At 39.0% G+C, this 22423-nt stretch overlaps 1 protein-coding gene across 1 annotated transcript in view; it reads right to left on the bottom strand.

Annotated features, from left to right (window-relative positions):
* iars2 (isoleucyl-tRNA synthetase 2, mitochondrial) overlaps positions 1 to 22423 on the bottom strand; it is a 69779-nt gene that overhangs the window by 7059 nt on the left and 40297 nt on the right. The window contains 4 exon segments of the mRNA XM_052010959.1: positions 462 to 593; positions 3984 to 4109; positions 6788 to 6890; positions 7781 to 7889. Coding sequence (XP_051866919.1) covers positions 462 to 593; positions 3984 to 4109; positions 6788 to 6890; positions 7781 to 7889 — 470 coding nt within the window.

Raw genomic sequence — 22423 nt, 5'->3', positions numbered from 1 at the left:
CAATCCAAATGCTTTCTCTCAAGTATGTGCCTGGTGGATCGAGAAAGAAAAGTTGATTTGCACATGGTGTTGGCACACATGAAACATACATGCATTTCATATTCACTTCTGGGTAAGTTTGCTGCTACAATCACCATTTCTGTTGGACTGTTCTTGACAGTGGAGTCAGGGTGTTGATAATTAAATCAATGATTCACATATAATCAGTACCTGACACAAACAGTTTTAACCTGTTCCCAAACATGTTTTGAGAGTGTTTTCATTCCAGTTTCAGTATCATTGCAATCATTTATTTTATTAATATTATCACTATGATTTGCAATGGTTCACTGCAATTTTTGTGACATTCAAGATAAATTGTTTAAAACTTTCCACAATGGGTACATTTCTGCTAAAGAAAGGAAGGTCTGAAAAATGTTATCCAATTATTTAATAATGATAAATATTTCTGATGCTGTTACCTTGATGCCGTAATCTTGAAGGAGATGAAGCATATACTGATCCACTAAGAGCATTTGTTCATTTGAAACTCCATCAGTCTCAGGATTGAAATTATAAAGGTTCCCTAGCATAAATCGTAATGTATTCCGCAACTGAAGGAAGAGACCAGATAAATTAATCATATTTTTGAGCATCATCCCAAATTTCTCTTCACCGGGCAACAAAGCTGTACAGACTTTACCACAAACTAAGAGCCTTAATCTGCTCAAAATGCTGGAGGAACTCAGCAGGTCAGGCAGCATCTATGGGGGGAAATAAACAGTTGATGTTTCAGGTCAAGACCCTTCATCAGGACTGGAAAGGAAAAGGGCTTCTGCATTTTGTGTGTATTGCTCCAGTTTCCAGCATCTGCAGAATTTTGTGTGTCTCAGCCGTAATCTGCTCATGGGATAGCAGGTTTCACACGAATCTCAATTAAGATACAGTACATACTTCCAAAATCACTGCAACTTCAAAATGATAACTAGGAATAACATTTGTTCTGGTTCACATCATAAATGAAAAAGTCCATTGGTGCAATATTCAAGCAATTTCCAAATAATGCACCAGAATGTGAAGTAATTAAAGATAGCTCAAATGGGGCTTCCAAGATTTGATTAACCCCCCCCCCCACCCAAAACATTTTCAACCACATATTTGCTTTTAGTATTAATGCACATGTTAAAAAAAACTTATTCTCAAAAAAAACACGAGTAAATGCTAAAAGGTGAATAAAAGTAGAAAATGCTGGAAATACTCAAATCACTCATTATCATTGAGGGAACATTGATCTGAAATGTTAACTCTATTTCACTGTCTGAAAATACATAACCTGCCGATTATTTCTAGTGTTTGCAGTTTTTTTATGTTGGATTTCCAGCAGTATTTTGCTTTTGTATCATTACTTGAAGGTAAACCATTCTGTGTGATGTGTGTTGGGATGCCTTCAGGATGTGAAAGAAAATACATAAATGCCAGGAAGTAAATGGGCAAAGTGCACAATTTTATATCAGGCCTAGGTAAGCTGTCTTCCTTAGCATGATGTTCACTCAGTTTAAATCAATGTGAAACAGTTGAATAATCATTCTCATTAACTAGAATATCAAGAGATGCCTTTCTTCCACAGTGGAAGGATCTACCAGAATTCCATGAAGTCTACTAAAGAGTAGACATTGTTTTGGGACAGACTGGCAAACAGCCAAAATGCTAACTTATTTCAAAAAGCAAAAGAACGGAGATGCTAGAAATCTGAAATATAAAGCATAAAATGCTGTAAATACTTTGCATGTCAGGCAGCATCTGTGAAAAGAGAAACAGAGTCAACATTTCAAAGCAACAACCTAACTTGTTATCTCTTTGGATACTGTCACCATTGATTTTGTACTTCTCGTTTTCAAAATCTGGAATTTATTAATATTTTAAAAATTCTATTCTTACACTAAATCTCAATCAAAAAAGTGAAGTTTATAAATAGTTTATCTGAACTTGACAGAAACAGGCACTTTGGAAAGAAGCTCAATTTGAAAAAGATGGTAGAGATAATTTAGATGGTTTCCTAGTTCACCAGCAAAATTCCATCCTCTTCTGCACTAATTTTATTTAAAAGATAAAAGATTGCATTAGTTACTAAATCATGGCAAAAATCATACAATGACTTGTATTAAAGTACAGCAAGCCACTTACATTTCAGTTCCTGGCTCAGATGGCAACTCCTCAAATTAACCAATTTCATTACTCTACTTTTTTCTTGCTGTACTCAGTTTGTTTTCCTTGTGTGTTGATGTAATTTTGCAATTACTATTGCTTTATTAGCCATACATGAAGCATTAAATTTTATTAATGCTATTTAAAAAAAATTCTTAGTTGATTCTCAGTATAATCCTGAGCTTGTTCCTAGATTAACTAATAGGAATGAAATTTTTCAAAATACCCATCATTTGCTTTGTTTATAGTGTTTTGTTTTGAAATATAAGCAATGACACTTGTTAACTTACCAAAACAGCTTTCTTTGTTCTTAATATTCTTTAATAGATGAACATCCACATTTAAAATCTCTGGCGGACTGCACTCTGACTGGCTGATGAGGTACAATGTCTTTGTCCCACTCCTACACTGACCTCTTTGCAGTCCATTTCCAAAATTGCTCCAAAAAGTGCCCAGCACAAGTACATGGAACAGCACCTCATCTTATAATGAGACATGCTGCTACCTTCCTGACTTAATGCCTTAAAATCGTCATAATTCATTACCCAATAGTTTGGGAATCCTGAGATATATATGTGTGTGTATATATTTATAAAGGATGTGTATGAAAATCTAAGTGGGCTGATTAGTAAGTTTGCAGACGACAGAAAAATTGGGAATTGTGGATAGTGAGGAATCTCAAAGAATTCAACAGGATATGGACCAATTGGAAATGTGGGCAGACAGTGTTTACACAGAGTGGTAGGTGCTGGAACACATTGCCAGGGGAAGTGGTGGAAGCAGATACAATAGCAAAGCAGCATTTAGACAGGCACATGAACAGGTAGGGTACGGAGAGATATAGATCATGTGCAGGAAGGTAGTTTGGCATCATGGTTGGCACAGACATCATGGGTCAAAGGGCTTGTTCTGTGCTCTACTGTTCTATATTACATGTTCTATGTTCTGCACCTGGCTCACTGCAGCCCCGTTTCCAGTGCCCCTTTTAAGCTCACTGGGGCCCCATTTCCAATGCTTCCTTTAAGGTCAGTGGGTTCACTGGAAATTCAATTTACTACTGTGTAAATCTTAAAAAAAGAATTAAAAGTTTGTTGGACTAATTATGGGAGTAACATTGGGAAAATCTGCTAGGTCAAGCACCAATGAAGCCACACATTTTCTGGATGATCAAAGTTTTATTCTAACAAGCTTAACAATTTCTGGTGAAATCCCTACTTTATTTCAGATGTGGCTGTTCCCTCCTGTTCCGATTAATGATGTTTCAAATTGTCTCTGTATCATTTGTTCCATTTGCTGTGTATTTTTTTTTAAATTGTTAGGCTGACGACAGGAAGGAGCCTCTCAGAAATTCCCCTTGTTCTCTCGCCTCTAAAACATGGTTATCGTCTCATGTTTCCACTTCTGATTGACCCATTGACCCAAAACTTGACGCTACTTGATCTGTAGAGTGTCTTCAGCATTGTTTTGTTTCGAGTGTACAACAGCAATCTGTTGACAGTCCATTTTTACAATTTTGCAAAGGCCTCCTGCATATTACAATTGTAAACCATGCATAACAAAGCCTGAACTGCATCTAAAACTCCAAGAAACAACTGATAATGCTTCAACCTATCATACCAATGAGTAAACTGAAAATATGTTGAAACAGCTGAATAGTACTTGAATTTTATTGCCTGATTTTTTTCTCTATGAAAACCAGGCGATAAAATATTAATGGAACATATCTGTATTCACCAATGGGAGTTTATCATATATAACTAACAGGAAAAGAACAAAGTTCATTTTTTTGTGATTCTCACCTTAAAGACATCATCTCTTGCTGCTTGCAAAATATTCTGTCCAATTAACACCTCTGTAAAAACATTGGATTCTGCCACCCACCACCGAAGTATATCTGCTCCATAGGGTGGGTCCTGGGTTAGATCCTATAATAAAATAAACATCTTAAGTACTACTAATACTTCAGAACTTTACAGCCTAAAATGTGTTCCATCTATAAAATACCATGAAAATGTAGCACTTTGTTGCACAAGACAAAAGTAAGCTTTTAAAATATATCACTAATCCGTAATTACTGTTTACCGCACTCTTAAATGTAATGTTATGGTTTGCACCACGTTTTAAATAGAGCCAGAGCCATACAGCACAGAAACAGGCGATTTGGCCCATCATGTCCATACTGACATTCTTGACCATCTGCACTAATCCTATCTGCCTGCATTAGGTCTGTATCCTTCTATGTGTTGCCTATTTAAGTGCCTGTCTAAATGTCTCTTAAATATGACGATTGTATCTGACTCCACCATCTCCTCGAGCAAGTTCCAGATATCAACCACTGTTTATGTAAAGTCTTCCCTCAATTCCCCTTAAAACTCCTTCCTCTCACCTTAAATCTATGCCCTCTTGTTTTTGATACCCCTACCATGGGAAATATATTCTGTCTATGCCTCTCACAATATTATATATATCAGGTCAATCAACCCCCTTAAAAGTTTCCTTTGCTCCAGGGAAAACAAACCCAGCTTATCCTGGGACATGAGAAGGCCTTGGCAAGTAGGATTAAGGAAAACCCTACGGCATTCCATGCCTAATTCTTTACAACCATATATTCCTTTGCATCATTGCAACCAATGAATGCTCAGCTGAATCAGCAAATTATAGACCAGTGAGCCTTGCATCAATAGTAGGGAAACTACTGGAGAAGATTCTTAGGGATATGATCTACTCTCATCTGGAGAGGCATGGGCTTATTAGGAATAGTCAGCTTGGCTTTGTGTGGGGGAGAGCATGACTTATAAACTTGATTTTTTTTGAGGAGGTGACAAAGATGATTGATGAGGGCAAGACATTGGATGTTGTCTACATGGACTTTAGTGAAGCATTTGACAATGTACCTCATGGTAGGCTGATCCAGAAGACTAAAGCACATGGGATCCACTGTGACTTTGTAGATTGGATTCTAAATTTACTTGGCCATAGAAGACAGAGGGTTGTGGTGGATGGGTGTATTGGTGTTATTCTGACTGGAAGTCTGTGACCAGTGGTATTCCGCAGGGATCAGTACTGGGACTCCCAATGTCTGCGTGGGTTTCCTCCGGGTGCTCCGGTTTCCTCCCACGTTCCAAAGATGTACGGGTTAGGAAGTTGTGGGCATGCTATGTTGGCGCCGGAAGCATGGTGACACTTGTGGGTTACCCCCAGAACACTCCACACAACAAGATGCATTTCACTGTGTGTTTTGATGTCCACGTGACTAATCAAGATATCTTACCTCTTACATGATTTGGACAAAAATGAAGGTGGGCTGATTGGTAAGTTTGCAGACGACACAAAAATTGGCTGAATTGTGAAGTGAGGAAGGTTGTCAAAGGATACAGTAGTATATAAACCAGTTGGAAATAAGGGCAGATGGAGTTTAGTCCAGGCAAATGTAAGATGTTGTGCTCTGGAAGGTCAAATTTTAGGGGAACATGTACAGTAAATGGCAGGGCCCTTAGGAGAATTGATGTAGAGAGGGATCTTGGGGTGCAAGTCCATAGCTCCCTGAAAGTGGCAGCGCAAGTGGATAGGGTGGTAAAGGCAGCATGCAGTATACTTTCTTTCATTGATTAGGATATTGAGTATAGAAGTTGGCAAGTCCCATTGCGGTGATGTAAAACTTTGGTTTGGCTATATTTGGAGTATTGTGTGCAGTTTTAGTTGTCGCATTATTGGTAGAATATGGAGGATTTGGAGAAGTGCAGAAGAGGTTCACCAGGATGTTGCCTGGATTAAAGAGTATTAGCTATAAAGAGAGATGAAAAACACTATGATGCTGGAGGAACTCAGCAGGCCAGGCAGCATCTGTGGAGAAAAGCAGGCAGTCAACATTTCGGGTTTGGACCCTGTCTGCTTTTCTCCACAGATGCTGCCTGGCCTGCTGAGTTCCTCCAGCATCATTGTGTTTTTCATCTAGATTCCATCATTTGCAGTCCTTTGTTTCTCTAGCTACAAGGAGAGTTTGGACAAACTTGGATTGTTTTCTCTGGAGCGTCAGAGGCTGAGATGCAACCTGATAGAAGTGTATAAAATTATGAATCCTTTTCCCGGGTTGGAAATGTCAAATATTAGAGGGCACAACCTTACGGTGAGAGAAGGAAAGTTTAAAGGAGAAGTTTTTGTTCACACAGAGCGTAAACACATAGGTGCCTTAAACATGCTGCCAGGGGAGGTGGTGGCAACAGATATGATAGTAACATTTAAACGGGCACATGAACACAGGGAATGGAGGGATATAGACCATGTTGCAGGCAGATGGGATTAGTTTAAACAGGCATCATGGACGACTAATTCATCATGGGCTGAAGGGCCTGTTCTTGTGCTGTACTGTACTGTTCTATATGTTCTATGCTACCTTGACACTAAAGAAAACTACTATCAATGCATCATGTCTGGCTCAAGTGAGCAGGATGATTATAAAATCCAAGTATAAAATCCAATGCAGTCATACCAAGACATTTTCATCCTATTCATCTTTACAAATGAATTGCACATGGTATCAGTAAGAGTTTAAAAAGAGTTCTTTTTTGAAAAAAAAGTGGGAAGTGACAAAAGATTAGCTTACCTGCCCTCCATTAATAACAATATCAGGATCCACCACATTTCCCAACGATTTGGACATCTTCTCACCAGTTTCATTGAGGGTAAATCCATGGATAATCAGTTTTCTAACAACAAAAAATTAAAAAACTATTCCTTTATATTTCTTCCGCAACTTGCAACCAAGTTTCTTAAGACCTTTGAAGTGCTTTAAATTTGTACAAAACTCTATACCTAGCCCAGCTGTGGGCAAAAAAAAATTTAGCCAGCAAGGAGGAATAATGAGTAGCCTGCTATTGTCTGAAAGGCAAGTGAAGCGGGTGCAGGATATTCAAAGAAAAACTGGAGGAATTGCAGTTTGGTAGCTCTAGTAAAAATGCTAGTCATCCCATTTTGAATTTCAGCCACAACTTATCAAATTTAATGGGACAATTTATTCTAAAGTAGTACAGAATCAAGTTCTCAGTAACGGAAATTACCAACAAAGCTGGGTTAATGAATAGGAGAAAATAATTTTTCAAAAAAGCATATGCATTTATTCTGTTGGGGCACCTTTAGGTGAACAACAGGCAACCATCTGGAAGGCAATAATTATTATCTGCCTTGAGGTCTATAGAACAAAGGAAACAGTCTTATTTCTAAAAGAAAAACAAAATTATTGAAAACACTCAGCAGGTCAAGAAGCATCTGTGGAAAGAAAGTTAACCATTAACTCCTTCAGTAACAATATCATCCTGAAACATTGATTGTGTCTTAGATGCTGCCTGACCTGCTGAGTATTTACCACATTTTTTATTTTTAGTTCAGATTCCCAGCATCTGCAGTTTTTTGCTCGTCTTATTTCTATGGTCTAAACTCATGGTGAGAGCTTATTTAGGTTTGGCATAATCGAGAAAATTATCAAAATAATCTGAAAATTCAAGATCTACTGTGTCTAGAAGGCAGCATTCAGAGAAAGAAAGTAAAAATATAAAACATTTCAACTCACAGGGTATATTTACTGCTACGAAATACTAACCTAAATGGAACCTGTTTATGCACTGCTACACTGGTAAGCAGAGAGGATTGAAACCAACCACCCAGCTGGTCCTTTCCCTCGAGGTACACATCAGCAATATTATCTACACCTAGAAAGAAAAGGAGACATGAACCTTGTTATGAAAATGCACCCAATTTAGAAATATAACCTGACAAAATGGCAAGGTTTATCTCCACGATTTTAACCACATTGCTTCTCCTTTCAAATTTTACTTTTCAGTATTTTTTCCTTCTCCTCCAAAGCATTTCACAGATGCATAACGGACTAACGCACTGAGTCAAATGATTGAAGGTTAAGAGAAGTGCCCAAGATGTTTGGTCAAAAAAATGAGTTTTTAGTAGTATTGTACTGGAAGAAAGGGAGGCTATGAGGCAAAGAATTATGAAGAGAATGCAAGAATGTACATGTGAGAATGGAGTTGCTGCCTCTACCTCCAGCAACCTGGGCTTCAGCCCTGACCACAGCTGCTGTGTGTGGAGTTTACACATTTTCCCTGTGACCACGTTGGCCTCCTCCTTTGTTTTGTAGAAAATGCGGGATGGCTGAACTCTTGGCAACAGAGTTTGGCAAATTCAGTTGGGAATACACAAGGAAATAAATGTGGAGGAATACAGAGTTGTTAGAAGTTCTTCTTGTGCTGAAGAAAGTCACATTGATGGTGAAAGAAAAATCATTACTGTAATTTAAACACAAGGTTTAAATCTGAAGCACTGGAGCCCTGGGACACTCAAGGAATAGTATAAAGGCAGCAAGGTTTTGGATGAGCTGAGTTGAAAATGAATGTAGTTATGAATGAGAACAAATCTGGACCTGGGGGAAATTATTCAATTGGGGCAAGGCAAATTACAGCATAATTAGGCAGGAGCTTGGGAGAGTAAAGTGGGAGCAGCTGTTGTTGGGCAAGTCCACATCTGACATGTGGGAGTCATTTAAAGACCAACTGGCCAGAGTTCAGGACAGGCATATTCCAGTAAGGAGGAAGGACAAAGATGGTAAGAGAAACTTGAATGATGAGAGAGGTTGTAAATTTAGTCAGAAAGAAAAAGGAAACATATGTAAGGCTTAAGAAGCTGAAATTGGACAAGGCCTTGGAGGAATATAAAGAAAGCTAGAAAGAACTCAAGCAAGGAATGAGGAGAGCCAAAAGGGGGCATGAAATGTCATTGGCAAGTAAGATTAAAGAGAATACCAAGGCATTTTTTTAAAAATGTACATTAAAAACAAAAGGGTGACTAGGGGGAGGATGGCCCACTCAAGGATAAAGGAGGCTCGAAGTGAGAGGATGTCAGCTAAGTATTAAACGAGAACTTTGCATCGGTATTTACTAAGGAGAAGGACATGGAGAGTAGCGAGATCAGTGTGGGGTTTTCTAATATGCTAGGACACTTTGACATCAAGAAGGAAATGGTGTTGGGTCTCTTGAAGAACAGAGGGTAGTGGTGCAAGGGTGTTATTCTGACTGGAGGTCCATGACCAGTGGCATTCCACAGTGATCAGTGCTGGGACCTCTACATATGTATGAATGTATGTATGCATTTTATTTTTTTTATATATCTCTATCTATATAAATAAAATCACTTGGATAAAAATGTAAATGGGTTGGTTAGTAAGTTTCCAGATGACACAAAAATTGGTGGAGTTGCAAACAATGAAGAAGGTCACCAAAGGATACAGCAGGTTATAGATCAGTTACAGTTATGGGCAGAGAGACGGCAGGTGGAGTTTAATCTGGGCAAGTGTGAGGTGTCGCACTTTGGGAGGTCAAATGTAAGGGGAATGTATACAGTTAATGGTAGGACCCACAACAGACCATGTAGAGTCCAAGAGTCAGGGATTCATGATGCTCTCGTATAAACTTTGGTTAGGCTGCATTTGGAGTATTGTGTGCAGTTCTGGTTGCTCCATCGTAGGAAGGATGTGGAGGCTTTGGAGAGGGTGAAGAAGAGGTTTACCAGAATGCTGCCTGGGTTAGAGGATATTAGCTACAAGAAGAGGCTATGAACAAACTTGGATTGTTTTCACTGGAGCATTGGAGGCTAAGGGGACTCCTGATAGAAATTTATAAGATTATGGGATGCATAGATAGGTTAGACAGCCAGAATGCTTTTCCCAGGATAGAAATGTCTAATGCTGAAGGACATTATTCTTTCACGGCCTTTTGGCAGTATTGACCAAAATAAAGAGCAAATCTTCCGTTTGCAGGTCTCAATCAATGGCATTCTCTATCTAGATGGCAAACAGCAAATGTCTGGGATAGATTCCACTTCATTATTATTTTGTTTAAGAAAAGAATGCCTGGCATCTTTTAATTTCCAACTTTGTGATTTGTCACTTAAAGTGTGTCTCACTGTTGAAAACTCCAAGACATAATAGTGACACAATTCCATAAACAGACCACAAGAGGGAATGAAGGAAGCTTCAAAACAAAAACTAAGGATGCAGCAAGTTCACAGATGGTTAGGTGGTTAATAGGAGATGAATCAGCAGGTGGCAGTATAGACAGCATGCTTTTTGTTTTAAATGTCTGCCATGGATACACATGAAACCGTGTATTTTATGGCAAGATTATGAATTAATACTGCTGCACAAAGTCCCTCCAAGTGTCTCAAAAATTGAAGGGAGTAATATTGTGAATTGAAAATTCTTTAATGATTCATGATAGGGATCATGTTAGAACTCAACAGTTAGATGCCAAACTTGTCATGACCCATCCAGAGGCCAGTGACTGTGACCAGTACCAGATAAATGGTTATGATATTGATAGTGAAGTGCTAAAAACTTAAATGTAAATGAAAATATGTTGACCCATCTTCTAAAATGGTCAATTAGTACTTCACAAATATCTAAACAGTGGCAATTTATCTGGTATAAAGCATGCATTGACATGAGATCTCTAGTGCTAAATATTCAATACTTGTAAATGCACATTAATACACAAGATCTCAGTCAAATTTCTAATCAATGGTTAGATGCAATGTGTGTAATGAGAGTACATGGAAGAGGCAGCACGAGGAAATAAATATGAATATTGTGGACAAAAATAGCATTGAGATTTAATCAACAATCGTTATGTTTTGTTTTTAAATGTAAACAGACATTGCAAGACATTTCATTGAAAGGAAAAAAGACAGATGTCAAGGCTGGAACAGAGGGAAAGAGATTTGATGGAATGTTTGGTTGACTGGTGCACTTTAAAAGAAAGAGAGAAAAGGAGAGTGGAAGAGAGAGTGGAGAGTATGAACGGAGGGGTAGAAGAGGAACAAAAATGAAGAAGAGGGAATATGTAATTATAATGGGAGGGAAAATGAGTGAATGGACTGGGTGAAAGAAAGGAGTGACACAGGGGTAACGAGCTAGACCAAGAGAAATATCAAGCACGAGTGAGAAAAATAAAATTCAAAAGGCAAGTGTGACAAAGAGACCAGTGTTTTAGAAAGGTGTTCCAAAGAATAAAATCAAAGATGTCACTAAGGGCTGGGCAAAGGAAATGAAAGATGCTTCGAAAAGCAAAAATCAAAGAAATGTGCAAAACAAAGGGCAAATATCTGCTGGAGGCTGCTGGTGAAGGGCAGGCAAGCTCATGGGCAGACTAAATGTAATGTACTGAAGATGATGAGTGATTGTGCATCACTAAGATAAGGAACTTGGTGAGTTAAGCTTCATGCAGGATAGAATGCATGTAGGAGATATTGAGAATTTTGAGGATGTGTGTTTACTGAGGTCACAAGCACCTCCATGAATTTTCATGAGAAACCAGGTCATTTTGATAAAAGGTATTCAGATTCCCAGAGCAAAGATTTCCTCACTGGCCTTTGAGATCAAGATTAAACAAATTAATCTAAACAAAAAAAATAAAAATCTGTGAAATTAAATACTTAAAAGGAAGATAATAATGGTTACCAGCAGCAATATGGACAGTTCACAAAAATCATACATTGTTCTTTTGATGCTTTTTGACACCATAACCTCACAGAAGACCTGGTTCATTTTAACCCTCAGATATTTTTGGATACTTCACATTTCAAAATGCAAACTGACGAAATATCTCAGTGAAAATACTTGTGAATAAAGTTATGCTTAGACATGGCCTGGCAATTGTTAGAGGGTGTTGCTGAATAGGATAAAAATTGTGGTCTGATGGAATAATGCTTTTCTACGACAAGATAACAAGAATTACTTCCAAAGTCCTAAAAGTTTAGGGGGCCATATAAATAAGATACATGTCACCTTCCTGAAAATGCTAGTATGAAAGATTGTATGATAAGGATATATTTACTTTAATGAGTAAGCAAACTATAAAAGTAAAACTAATAAAATATTACAGCTTTAACCTTTGGAATTATACCAGTAATTAGTGATTATTCCCCCTACAAAGTCAGCCAACTTTTAAACTAAAATGACTAGCAAATACCTTGAAATTTTAAAACTTGATTTTCAAGAATTCTAAACACCACATAAATTCTGTTCCATAAACTTATAATCTTCCAGAAGCCCTGATCAAATCTCACAGAGTTTGGATACCACATCTAGGAAGGATAAATGGAGTTTAAGGGAATGCTTATCAGAATGATACCAGGACTACAAGGGCTAAATTACAAGGAGAGATTACACAAACGAGGGTTGGATTTCCTGGAAATTGGCAGCTTAACAATTTTATTTGTAAAAGGTTGACAGAATTTGGAATTCTCTTCCACAGACAGTTGATGGCCAGGTCAATTATTAATTTCAAATCTTAGACTGACAGATTTTTGTCAGGTCACAGATGTCTCTATGATGCTGGATCATAGCATTGGTTTGGAGAGCTAAATGACAAACCAATATCAAAAATGGGCAAATATAGTGAAATGAGAATAAAAACCAAATGTAAAGGGCAATTTTTTTTTAATCAAATGATCAATTTCCTCAAGATGCGTAGAAATGAAGAGAAAGAGGAGTTGGAGTGGGCTATTGGGACCATCAAGTCTACTCCTCCACTCAATATAACGACTAATCCTCTTTTTCAAACTATAATCCTGCTCTCTCCATATGCTTTTTCTGCCTACAATTCATCTCCCTTTTTAAATATATTTAATAAATTAATTTCCTGACTTCAGTGATAGAGAATGCCACAGGATCCAAGTGAAGAAATGTCTCCTCATCTCAGTCCTCTACGTCTTATATCATATCTTGACACTGTGACCCCCCCCGGTTCTAGACACCCCAGCCAGGGGTAATATCCTCCCTACGTTCAGTCTGTCAAGCCTTCTTGGAACTTTGCACATTTAATCGAGACCTGCTCTCAATTCCTTAAATATTGGAGAATGCAGACCTAGTCAACTCATTCTCTCTTCATAAGTCCTGCCATTCCAGGAATCACTCTAGTGAAGCTTTGTTGCACTAGCTCTATCTACCAGTATTTCCTTTCTTAAGGAGACCAAAACTGCATTCTATACTCCAGGAGTGATCTCACCAAGGCCTTGTACAAGTGTAGTAAGACATCACTGACCCTGCGATCAAAACCTCTTGCAATAAAAGCCAACATACCATCTGCCTTTTTAACTGCAGGCTACACCCACTATTTAGCAATACATCAATATCTCCCAAGCTCTTTCCATTTAAATAATATATATTTGATGTTTTTCCTTCCATTTCCTACCTAACCACATTTATCCATATTATACAACATCTGCTTAGGATGTGCCTGCTCACTCATCTAAATCGCCTTGAAGATTCTTTGCATCCTCCTTACAACCCTACCCAATTTTGTGTCATCTGTAAATTTAGTGGCTCATTTGGTTCCCTCTTCCATATCATTCAAACATATTGTGAAATGGTGAGGTACAAGCACTGATCTCTGCAGTACCCCAATAGTCACTACCTGCCACCCTGAGAAAGACCCATTTTATCAAAGGCCTTCTGAAAATCCAAACACACTGAATCTCCTTTTTCTATTCTACCAGCTGCATCCTCAAAGAGTTCCAGTTGGTTTGTTAAACACAATTTCCCTTCCATAAATCCATATTGACTTTGTCCAATCCCCTCAACATTTCCTAAGTGCCTGCAATAGCATTTTCCCTTACAACTTATGTTGGGATAACTGGTTTAAAGTTCCATGTTTTTTCTTTCTTTACTAATTAATGGGGCTTTATTTGCCACCCTCCAAGTTACAGGAACAGTCCCATAATCCACAGAATTTTGCAAGATGACAACCAAAGTATCCACCAAAGCCATGGCTACCTTTTCAGTACTCTGGGATGCAGATCATCAAGCCCCAAGGATATATTGCTCCCAATCCCATTAATCTCTCCAGTACTGCTTATTTACTTGGAGTCAGAGTAATACAGCACAGAAACAGGCCTTTCAGCCCAATTCGTCCATGTCAACCAAAGTGCCCACCTAAACTAGTTCTATTTGCTAGCGTTTGGACTGTGTCCCTCTAAACCTTTTCTATCCATATACTTAACCAAATGTCATCACTGTACTGCTTCAACTACTTTCTCTCACAGCTCATTCCATGTATGCACCACCCTCTTCTTGAAGAAGTTGCCCCTCAGGTCCCTTTTAAATCTCCCCCCCCCCCCCCCACTTCGCCTTAAATTACACTCTAGTTTTTGGTTCCCCTCCCCTGGGAAAAAGACTGTACATTCACCCTATCTATGCCCTTCATGATTTTATACACCCCTAAAAGGTCACCTCTCAGTCTCTTGTGCTCCGAATAAAGTCCTAGCTTGCCCAACCTATCCCTACAACTCAGGCCCTTAAGCCCTGGCAACATTCTCATAAGTCTTCTTTGCACACTTTCCAACATAATGATGTTTTTCCTATACGAGGGTGACCAAAACTGTACACAATACTGCAAGTCCGGTCTCACCAACATCTTGTACAACTGCAACATAACATCCCAACTCTTATACTCAATGCCCCAATTCTTATTCTTTTAATTTCTTCATTTCATTAGACTCTTGCTTCCTTAGCTTTACTGGGAAGTTCCATGAAGGCAGAACCAAAGTACTCGTTTAATTGCTCTACCATTATAAATTCTCCAGCTTCTGATGGTAAAGGACTACATTTGTCCTCACTAATCCTTCTCTTGTTATGCACTTGTTGGAAACTTTTTATAGTCTGGCTTTATCTTCTTTTCAAGTTTACTCTCTATTTTTCTTTCTTAATCAATCTTGGTCTATTTTTACTCAATTCTAAGGCTTGCTTCATTGTATGACTCCTCTTTGGAACTAATACTATCCTCTGGGCAGCCATGTTGAATCGCTTTGTGCCAGAAAAGGACAGCAAACTGTTACAGTTCCTGTGTTTGTTCTGTATATGTTAGCCTCTGCTTATCCACATCATACCTTTCAATGAATCTCCTCAATCTAACTGTAATTCTATAAGAACAGATAATTTACTGCAAGATGTAAAGTAATAAAATCAACCTTTGCCTTATGTTTGCACTTTGACCAGCAAACAAAATTCTAAAGATATGCTCATTTAAAAAATAAGCTAACACATCTGTTAAATATTATCAAATATGGTGGTGTTGAAAGGGGTTATTACATTTTAATGCTAAACAGTCCTATTTGCTACTAACATGCAATACTCTGGTTATAATGGTTCGTATAAAAAAAAGACAAATCTTAACTTTCTTTTGGAATAAATTTTTCAGTACTGCAGCCCTTTAGCTTTTAAGTTGGGCAACAACCTGCTTACTAACAACTGGAATCTTTCAACAATTTACTGCGAAAGAGGTACTGTTTTTAAAACAGCCTGTCCATTTAACACCTGAAATCTATTTGCAGTAAATCTAGTAACCACTAGTTTTTGAGGGATGTTTCCTGGTCAGAAATGAGCAAGTAGAACATTATTGTTATATTCAATGGACACTTTAAGGACCTTGAATTATGTCGTTTGATGTACGACACATGAAGATGTATGAAAAAAGATAAACTCTTAATTATAAAACATCTACTATTAACATAAAAATGATTCAGTCTGTTGAGACTGCTCCACCATTCAATATGATCATGGCTGATTCTCTGTCATAGTACTATATTCTGCTTTCTTTTCATACTGCTTGATGTTTTTGGTGTCTACTTCCTTTTGAAATATTTTCAGCAACTTGGCCTGCATTGCCTTCTGTGGTAAAGAATTCTACAGATTCACTACCTTTGAGTCAAGAAATGTTTCCTTATCACAGTCCTAAATGTCTTACCCAGTATCTTGAGATGTGAACCCTTCACTCTAGACCCAGGAAAACGAGCAACTGCATCGAGCTGTCACACCCTATCAGAACCTTGCGCCTTTCCATGAGATAGTCTCTCATTCTTCTAAACTCTAGTGAGTATAGACCTAGTTGACCAATCTCTCCTCAAAAGACACTTCTGCCCTCCCAGAATGACTCTGGTAAATCGTTGCTGCACTCGCTTTATGACAAGTATATCCTTTCTTAAGGCAACCAAGAACTTCACACTGTATTACAGGTTTTGACTCACTGAGGCCCTGGATAATTGTATCCAGACACTCTTCCTCCTGTACTCAAAACCTGTACTCAAATGAAGGCCGACTTAGATGTTTCCTTTTTAATTGCTTGTTGCTGCTTTCACTGACTGGTGTACAAGGACCCCCATGTATTCCCTTGATTTCTTAAAGCAGTTTATATGATTTCTTTTAAAATTATGCACTTTTTGTTGGGAAAAATGATAGCCAAAATGATAACTGACTAAATGATTTGTTTTGATGGAAGGAGGAATGTTCAGTGCTAGCCACATAACTGGAGACACAAGAGACTGCAGATATTAGAATCTGGAGTAAAGACAAACTGCTTGAGGAACTCAGCAGGTCGAGACCCTTCATCTGGACTGCAGAGTGGAGATAGCCACGATAAAGAGGTTAGGGAAAGGGGTGGGCAAGAGCTGGCAAGTGATAGGTAGATCCAGTTGAGATGGGGTGATTGGCAGATGGAGGAGGGAAGAATGGAAATAGTCATAGAGGCTGGGGGGGTGATAGGTGAAGGAAAAGGGCAGATTGCAGATGATGGGATCTGATAGGAAAGGAAGGTAGAGCATGGAACCAAATAAGGGAGGTGGGGTGAACAAATGAAATAGATGGAAGGAAAAGAAAGTGGTGATGGCGATTGGGGGGTAGGGCAGTGTGTATGAAGAATTATATAAAACTTTGGTTGGATGTGCTTGGGAGTATTGTGTGCAATTCTGGTCTCTCCATTACATTAAGGATGTGGAGTCTTTGGAAAGGGTGCCGAAGAGGTTTACCAGGATGCTGCCTCAATTAGAGGGCATGAGCTATAATGCTAGACAAACTTGGGTTGTTTTCTCTGGAGCATCAGAGACTGAGGGGAGACCTGAGAGAAGTTTGTAAGATTATGAGAGGCACAGAGTCAGAATCTTTTCTCCCCAGGGTAAAAATGTCAAGTACGAAACAACATGCATTTAAGGTGAGAGGCGGAAAGTTTAAAGATGTGCGGAGCAAATGTTTCCTTTTTTTAAAAAAAAAGAACAGCGTGCCTGGAATGGACTGCCAGGGGTTTTGGTGGAAACAGATACGATAGTGGCATTTAAGAGTCTGATGGATAGACACGTGAATATGCAGAGAATGAAGAGATACGGATCATGTACAGACAGAAGAGATTTCGTTTAATTCAGCATCATGTTCAACACAGACAATGTGGGCTAAAGGGCCTGCTCCTATGCTGTACTGTTTTATGTTCTAACTGGGTAGATGTGGAGGAAAGAGGAGACAGAGGAGTAAGTTACCTGAAGAAGAACTCGAAGGAGAATTCAAGTGTTCATGCCATTGTAGACGATCATGGGGAACAGAGCACAGGTGCTTGGCAAATTGGTTGCTTAGTGTGCACTTGGTCTCACTGATGTAGAGGAGGCAACATCAAGAACACTAAATGCAGTAGACAAAGTTGGAGGAGGTGCATGTAAGTCTCTGCCAAGCCTAGAAGGGCTGTTTAGGTCCCTGGATAATGGTAAAGGAGGTGTAGGGACAGGTATTACACCTCCCATGGCTGCAGGGGAAAGTGCCTGGGGAGGGGCAGTGTTTTGTGGGGAGGGATGAGCAAACGAGGGAGTCATGGAGAGAGTAGTCCCGGGGAAAGCAGAAAGGGGTGTGGAAAGGAAGATGTGGCTGGTGGTGGGATGTCATTGTAAAATCAACATGTTTGACTAAGCTTTGGCCATCTTTCCTAATGATTCCTTCAATGACATTCGCCCTTAGGAAATTATCTTTCAGCATCACTGTGTTCAAAACATAGAACTCCCCAACCAACAATACTATTATAGTAACTTTACCAGAAGACTGCATTGGTTCAAGATAGTGGCTCACCAATAGTTTTGCAAAAGCAATGAGGAATGGGCAATCAAATGCTGCCTTGCCAGTGATGCCCACATCCCTAAAATTGAAGGCAAGATAAGTAGCTATGAAGGCAGTGCAGTTAATACTAATCTTGTCTCCCAGTCAGTATATTATGGATTCTTGATTCAGGCAAATAATCTTGACTGACACTTCAGAAGTTCCATCATTGAGGTGATATGTTCAACTGAGATGGTATCTGCCTGCTGCATGGAGTAGTTCAATGCTAGTGATTCTCTTCTACTCCTGAAAGGTAAGAAGCTCTCCTGAGGTGCTGGTAAATATTCCTCTCTCAACAACATGCCCAAAAATAGATGATCTGGACTTGCATCTTGCAACCACAAGTAAAACTTTGCCGCATTGCTGTTTACTAATTATTATGCAATTATAACTAATTGTAACTATAACTAAGAACTTATTATTAAGCAAGGCTCTTTGATAGTTCCTACGTAATTTTACAAATAAAAGGTCTTGTTTCCTTGTTGCATACCCATAAATCAAAACTAAAATGATTCCCTTTGTATCACTGAGATACTACCTCAATGCGACCAGTTAAAAATCCATTTGATAAAGGTTCATTCTCTTCCCCCGGAAGTCACATTGCTACTTGGATCACCAAACCATAATTGGGAATATTTAACTGAAAATAACATGTGCAAAGCATGTTCAATATTTTTTCTATGATATCTGTTACGTTACTAAAAATTAGCAAAGTAGGATCAAGAAAATTCCCATTGAAAATTGTAACATATTAATATTTACCATAGCTTAAAGGTAATATATTTATTGCTATATAATTTGGTAATAAATGATTTACGCAGTTTTTATAGACTTATATCCTACTATGGGATTAAAGTTCATAATTTTTAAACATATTTAGTTTTATGTAGAAGGTGAAATGTCCAGTTTGAAAGGATCAAACTCCATCATATTCTGGGATGGGTGATAATCTTCACCTTACAGTATGATCAGCTTTATCTATCACTACACCACCCTAGTTATAGACCATAACTCTGAATGGATACCTGGAGAAGAGGACTCATCATCCTTGGTTTTATTTTAACCTTTGTACAAGTAGTTTAATTTCATCACAGATGCAGAACAAGGTTCCCCTGATTATGAATGCAGAGTTCATTTCAGAGTTAACTGCAGATTTGGGTGAGCATGCAGAATATCTAAATCACTAGAGCCTTAGTGCAGCTTCAATAGAAACTATGTTTGTCCAAGAACTAAAAATAAAAGAATCTGAAGAAGCTGGAGAAGTCTAAAATAAAACCATAAAATGTTATGAACACTGGCAAGTCAGGTAGCATCAGTGGAAAGAAAAAGAGTTAAGGTTTTAGATTGAAGGCCCTTGTCCAAGTCCGATTGGGTTCAAGAAAAAGATCTGCACACCTCAAAGAATAATCATGGCACACAGGTGCACCTTTGAAACACAGGTGGTAGTGACTATTAAATAACTACTTAGATAAATATTTTGAATGAAGGCGAGAGAATAAATTTGCATTGATTCTGAATTTCCTTCAAAAGGAGACTTAAACATTTTGAATGCCTCAATCAAAAATTATGGCTGAACAATAACAGCAGCACTACAACTTTCTACAGATTTGCTTTCATAGAGTATCTTTCATGGTTTTTAGATGTACCAATGCATTTTATAGTCAAGCAACTACTTTTATAATGTTGGTACTTTTTAAATGTAGAAAAAATAACAAGCTCCCGCAAACAAAACTTGGTAACTAAATTTTTTTTTAAACCAATGTTGACCAAGGGATGAATATTGCTTGTATGCTGGAGATAATTCTCGTGCTCAGAATCTTTTACGTCAACCCCAGAAAATAGAGCCATAGCCGTCTCTGACAATGCAGCATTCCAGGACCCTGTCAACTGCCTTACTGAAGTTCTTATGGATGTCATCTACTACCCTGTTTTCATCGTTCTTCTTATTTACCTCCCCAAAGAACTTAAAGCTCAGAGTCCCTTTAAACCTCCTCCCCATCACCATAAACTTATGCCCTCCAGTTTTAGACACCCTAACCAAGGAAAACAGACACTGGCTCTCTACCCTATCTATGCCTCTCGTAATTTCATATACCACTATCATGTCACCTCTCGGCCTCCTTTGCTCCAGTGAAAACAGAACAAGCCTATCCAATCTCTTCTTCTCATTCAAGCCCTCCAATCCAGGTAACATCTTTGTGCATCTTTTCTGCACTCTCTCTAGCATAATCGCATCTTTCCTGTAGTGTGGTGACCAGAACTGTACACAATACCCCAGGTGTGACCAAACCAACGTTTTGTATAATGTAACATGACGTCCCAACTCTTGTACACTATGCCTCAGCCGATGAAGTCAAGCATGCCATATGCCTTTTTCACCATCTTGCCTACCTGTGTTGCGACTTGCAGGAACTATGCACTTGTACCCAAAGATCTCTCTGTTCAACAACATTCCCCAGAGCCCTACCATTCACTGTGCACATCCTGCTCTGGTTTAACTTCACAAAATGCATCACTTCGCACTTGGAGTTAAATTCCATATGGCATTCCTTTGCCAGCTTTCCCAGTTGATCAATATCCTGTTGTAACCTTATATAACCTTCCTCATTGTCCACTATACCACCAATTTTGGTATCATTTGCACCCATATTCTCAGAGTGATAGAGCAATATGGTACGGATACAGGCCATTTGGCCCAACAAGTCCATGCCGACCATGGTGCCCACCCAGCTAATCCCAATTTCCTGCATTCGGCCCATATTCCTCTAAGTCCCGCCTCTGCATGTACTTCTTAAATGATACTACATTACCTACCTCAACCACTTCACCACCCTCTGCATGAAAAAAATTGCCCCAAGTCCCTTTTAAATCTTTCCCCTTTCACCCTAAATCTATGCTGCCTAGTTTTGGACTCCCCTACCCTGGGGAAACGACCGCTATCATCCACCTTACCTATGCCCCTCATGATTTTATAAACCTCTATAAGGTCACCCCTCCTTCACCTATGCTCTGAGGAATAAAGACCTAGCCTGGCCAACCTCTCCCTATAACTCTGTCCCTCGAGTCGTAGCAACATCGTCATAAATCTTCTCTGCACTCAGCTTAACCATGTCCTTCCTATAACAGGGTGACAAAAACTGTACACAGTACTCCAAGTGCGGCCTCACCAACAACTTATACACTGCAACATAATGTCCCAACTCCTATACTCAGTGCCCTGACTGAAGGCCAGTGTACTAAACACCTTTTTCACCACCCTGTCTACCTGTGACGCTGCTTTCAATGAACTATGCACTTGTACTCCTAAGTCCCTCTGTTCCATTACACTCCCTGGTGCCCTACCATTCATAGTACACTGCTTTGACTTAACAAAATACATCACCTCACACTAATCTGTATTGAAATCCATTTGCCGCTCCTCGGCCCACTTCCCTAATTGATCAAGATCCCCCTGTATCTACGATAACCTTCTTCACTATCAACAGCACCTCCTAATTGGGTGTCATTTGCAAACTTACATATCAAGCCTTGTGTATTCGCATCCAAATCATATATATAAATAACTAATAACAAGGGTCCCCACACCAACCCCTGCAGCACACTCCATTCTGTAAAACAACCTTCAACCACCACTCTCTGCTTCCTATGTCCAAGCCAATTTTGAATCCACCTAACTAGCTCTCCCTGGATTCCATGGGACTTAACCTTCCAGACCAGCGTAACATGTGGGGCCTTGTCAAAGGCCTTGCTAAAGTCCAAATAGACAACATCCACTGCCCTACCCTCATCTACCTTTTTGGTTACTTCTTCAAAAAACTCTAAAAGATTCCTCAAGTACGATTTTCCACACACAAAGCCATGCTGACTCCTCCTAATCAAACTCTGTCTATCCAAATAATGGTAGATCTTGTCCCTCGGAATTCACTCCAATAATTTCCCCACTACTGATGCTGGGCTGACCAGCCTGTAGTTCCCTGGCTTGTCCTTGCTACCCTTCTTAAACAATGGAACATTAACCACCCTCCAGTCTTCGGGAACTTCACCAGTGACAAACGATGAAGCAAATATCTCCACCAGAGTCTCCACAATTTCTCCTCTAGCCTCCCACAGAGTCCAAGGATGCACTTGGTCAGTCCCTGGGGATTTATCCACCTTAAAATGGCTGTAAATACCTCCTCCCTGGTAATACAAATGTCCTCCTAAACATCTCTACTTGCTTCCTTCATCTCGAGCAACTATGATTTTCTCCTCAGTAAACATAGAAGAGAAATATTT

The sequence above is a fragment of the Pristis pectinata genome, chromosome 3 (assembly GCF_009764475.1).
Source record: "Pristis pectinata isolate sPriPec2 chromosome 3, sPriPec2.1.pri, whole genome shotgun sequence".
NCBI classification, from domain to species: domain Eukaryota; kingdom Metazoa; phylum Chordata; class Chondrichthyes; order Rhinopristiformes; family Pristidae; genus Pristis; species Pristis pectinata.
The sequence above is the reverse complement of the archived record's forward strand: the minus strand, read 5'-3'. Positions and strand labels throughout refer to the sequence as shown.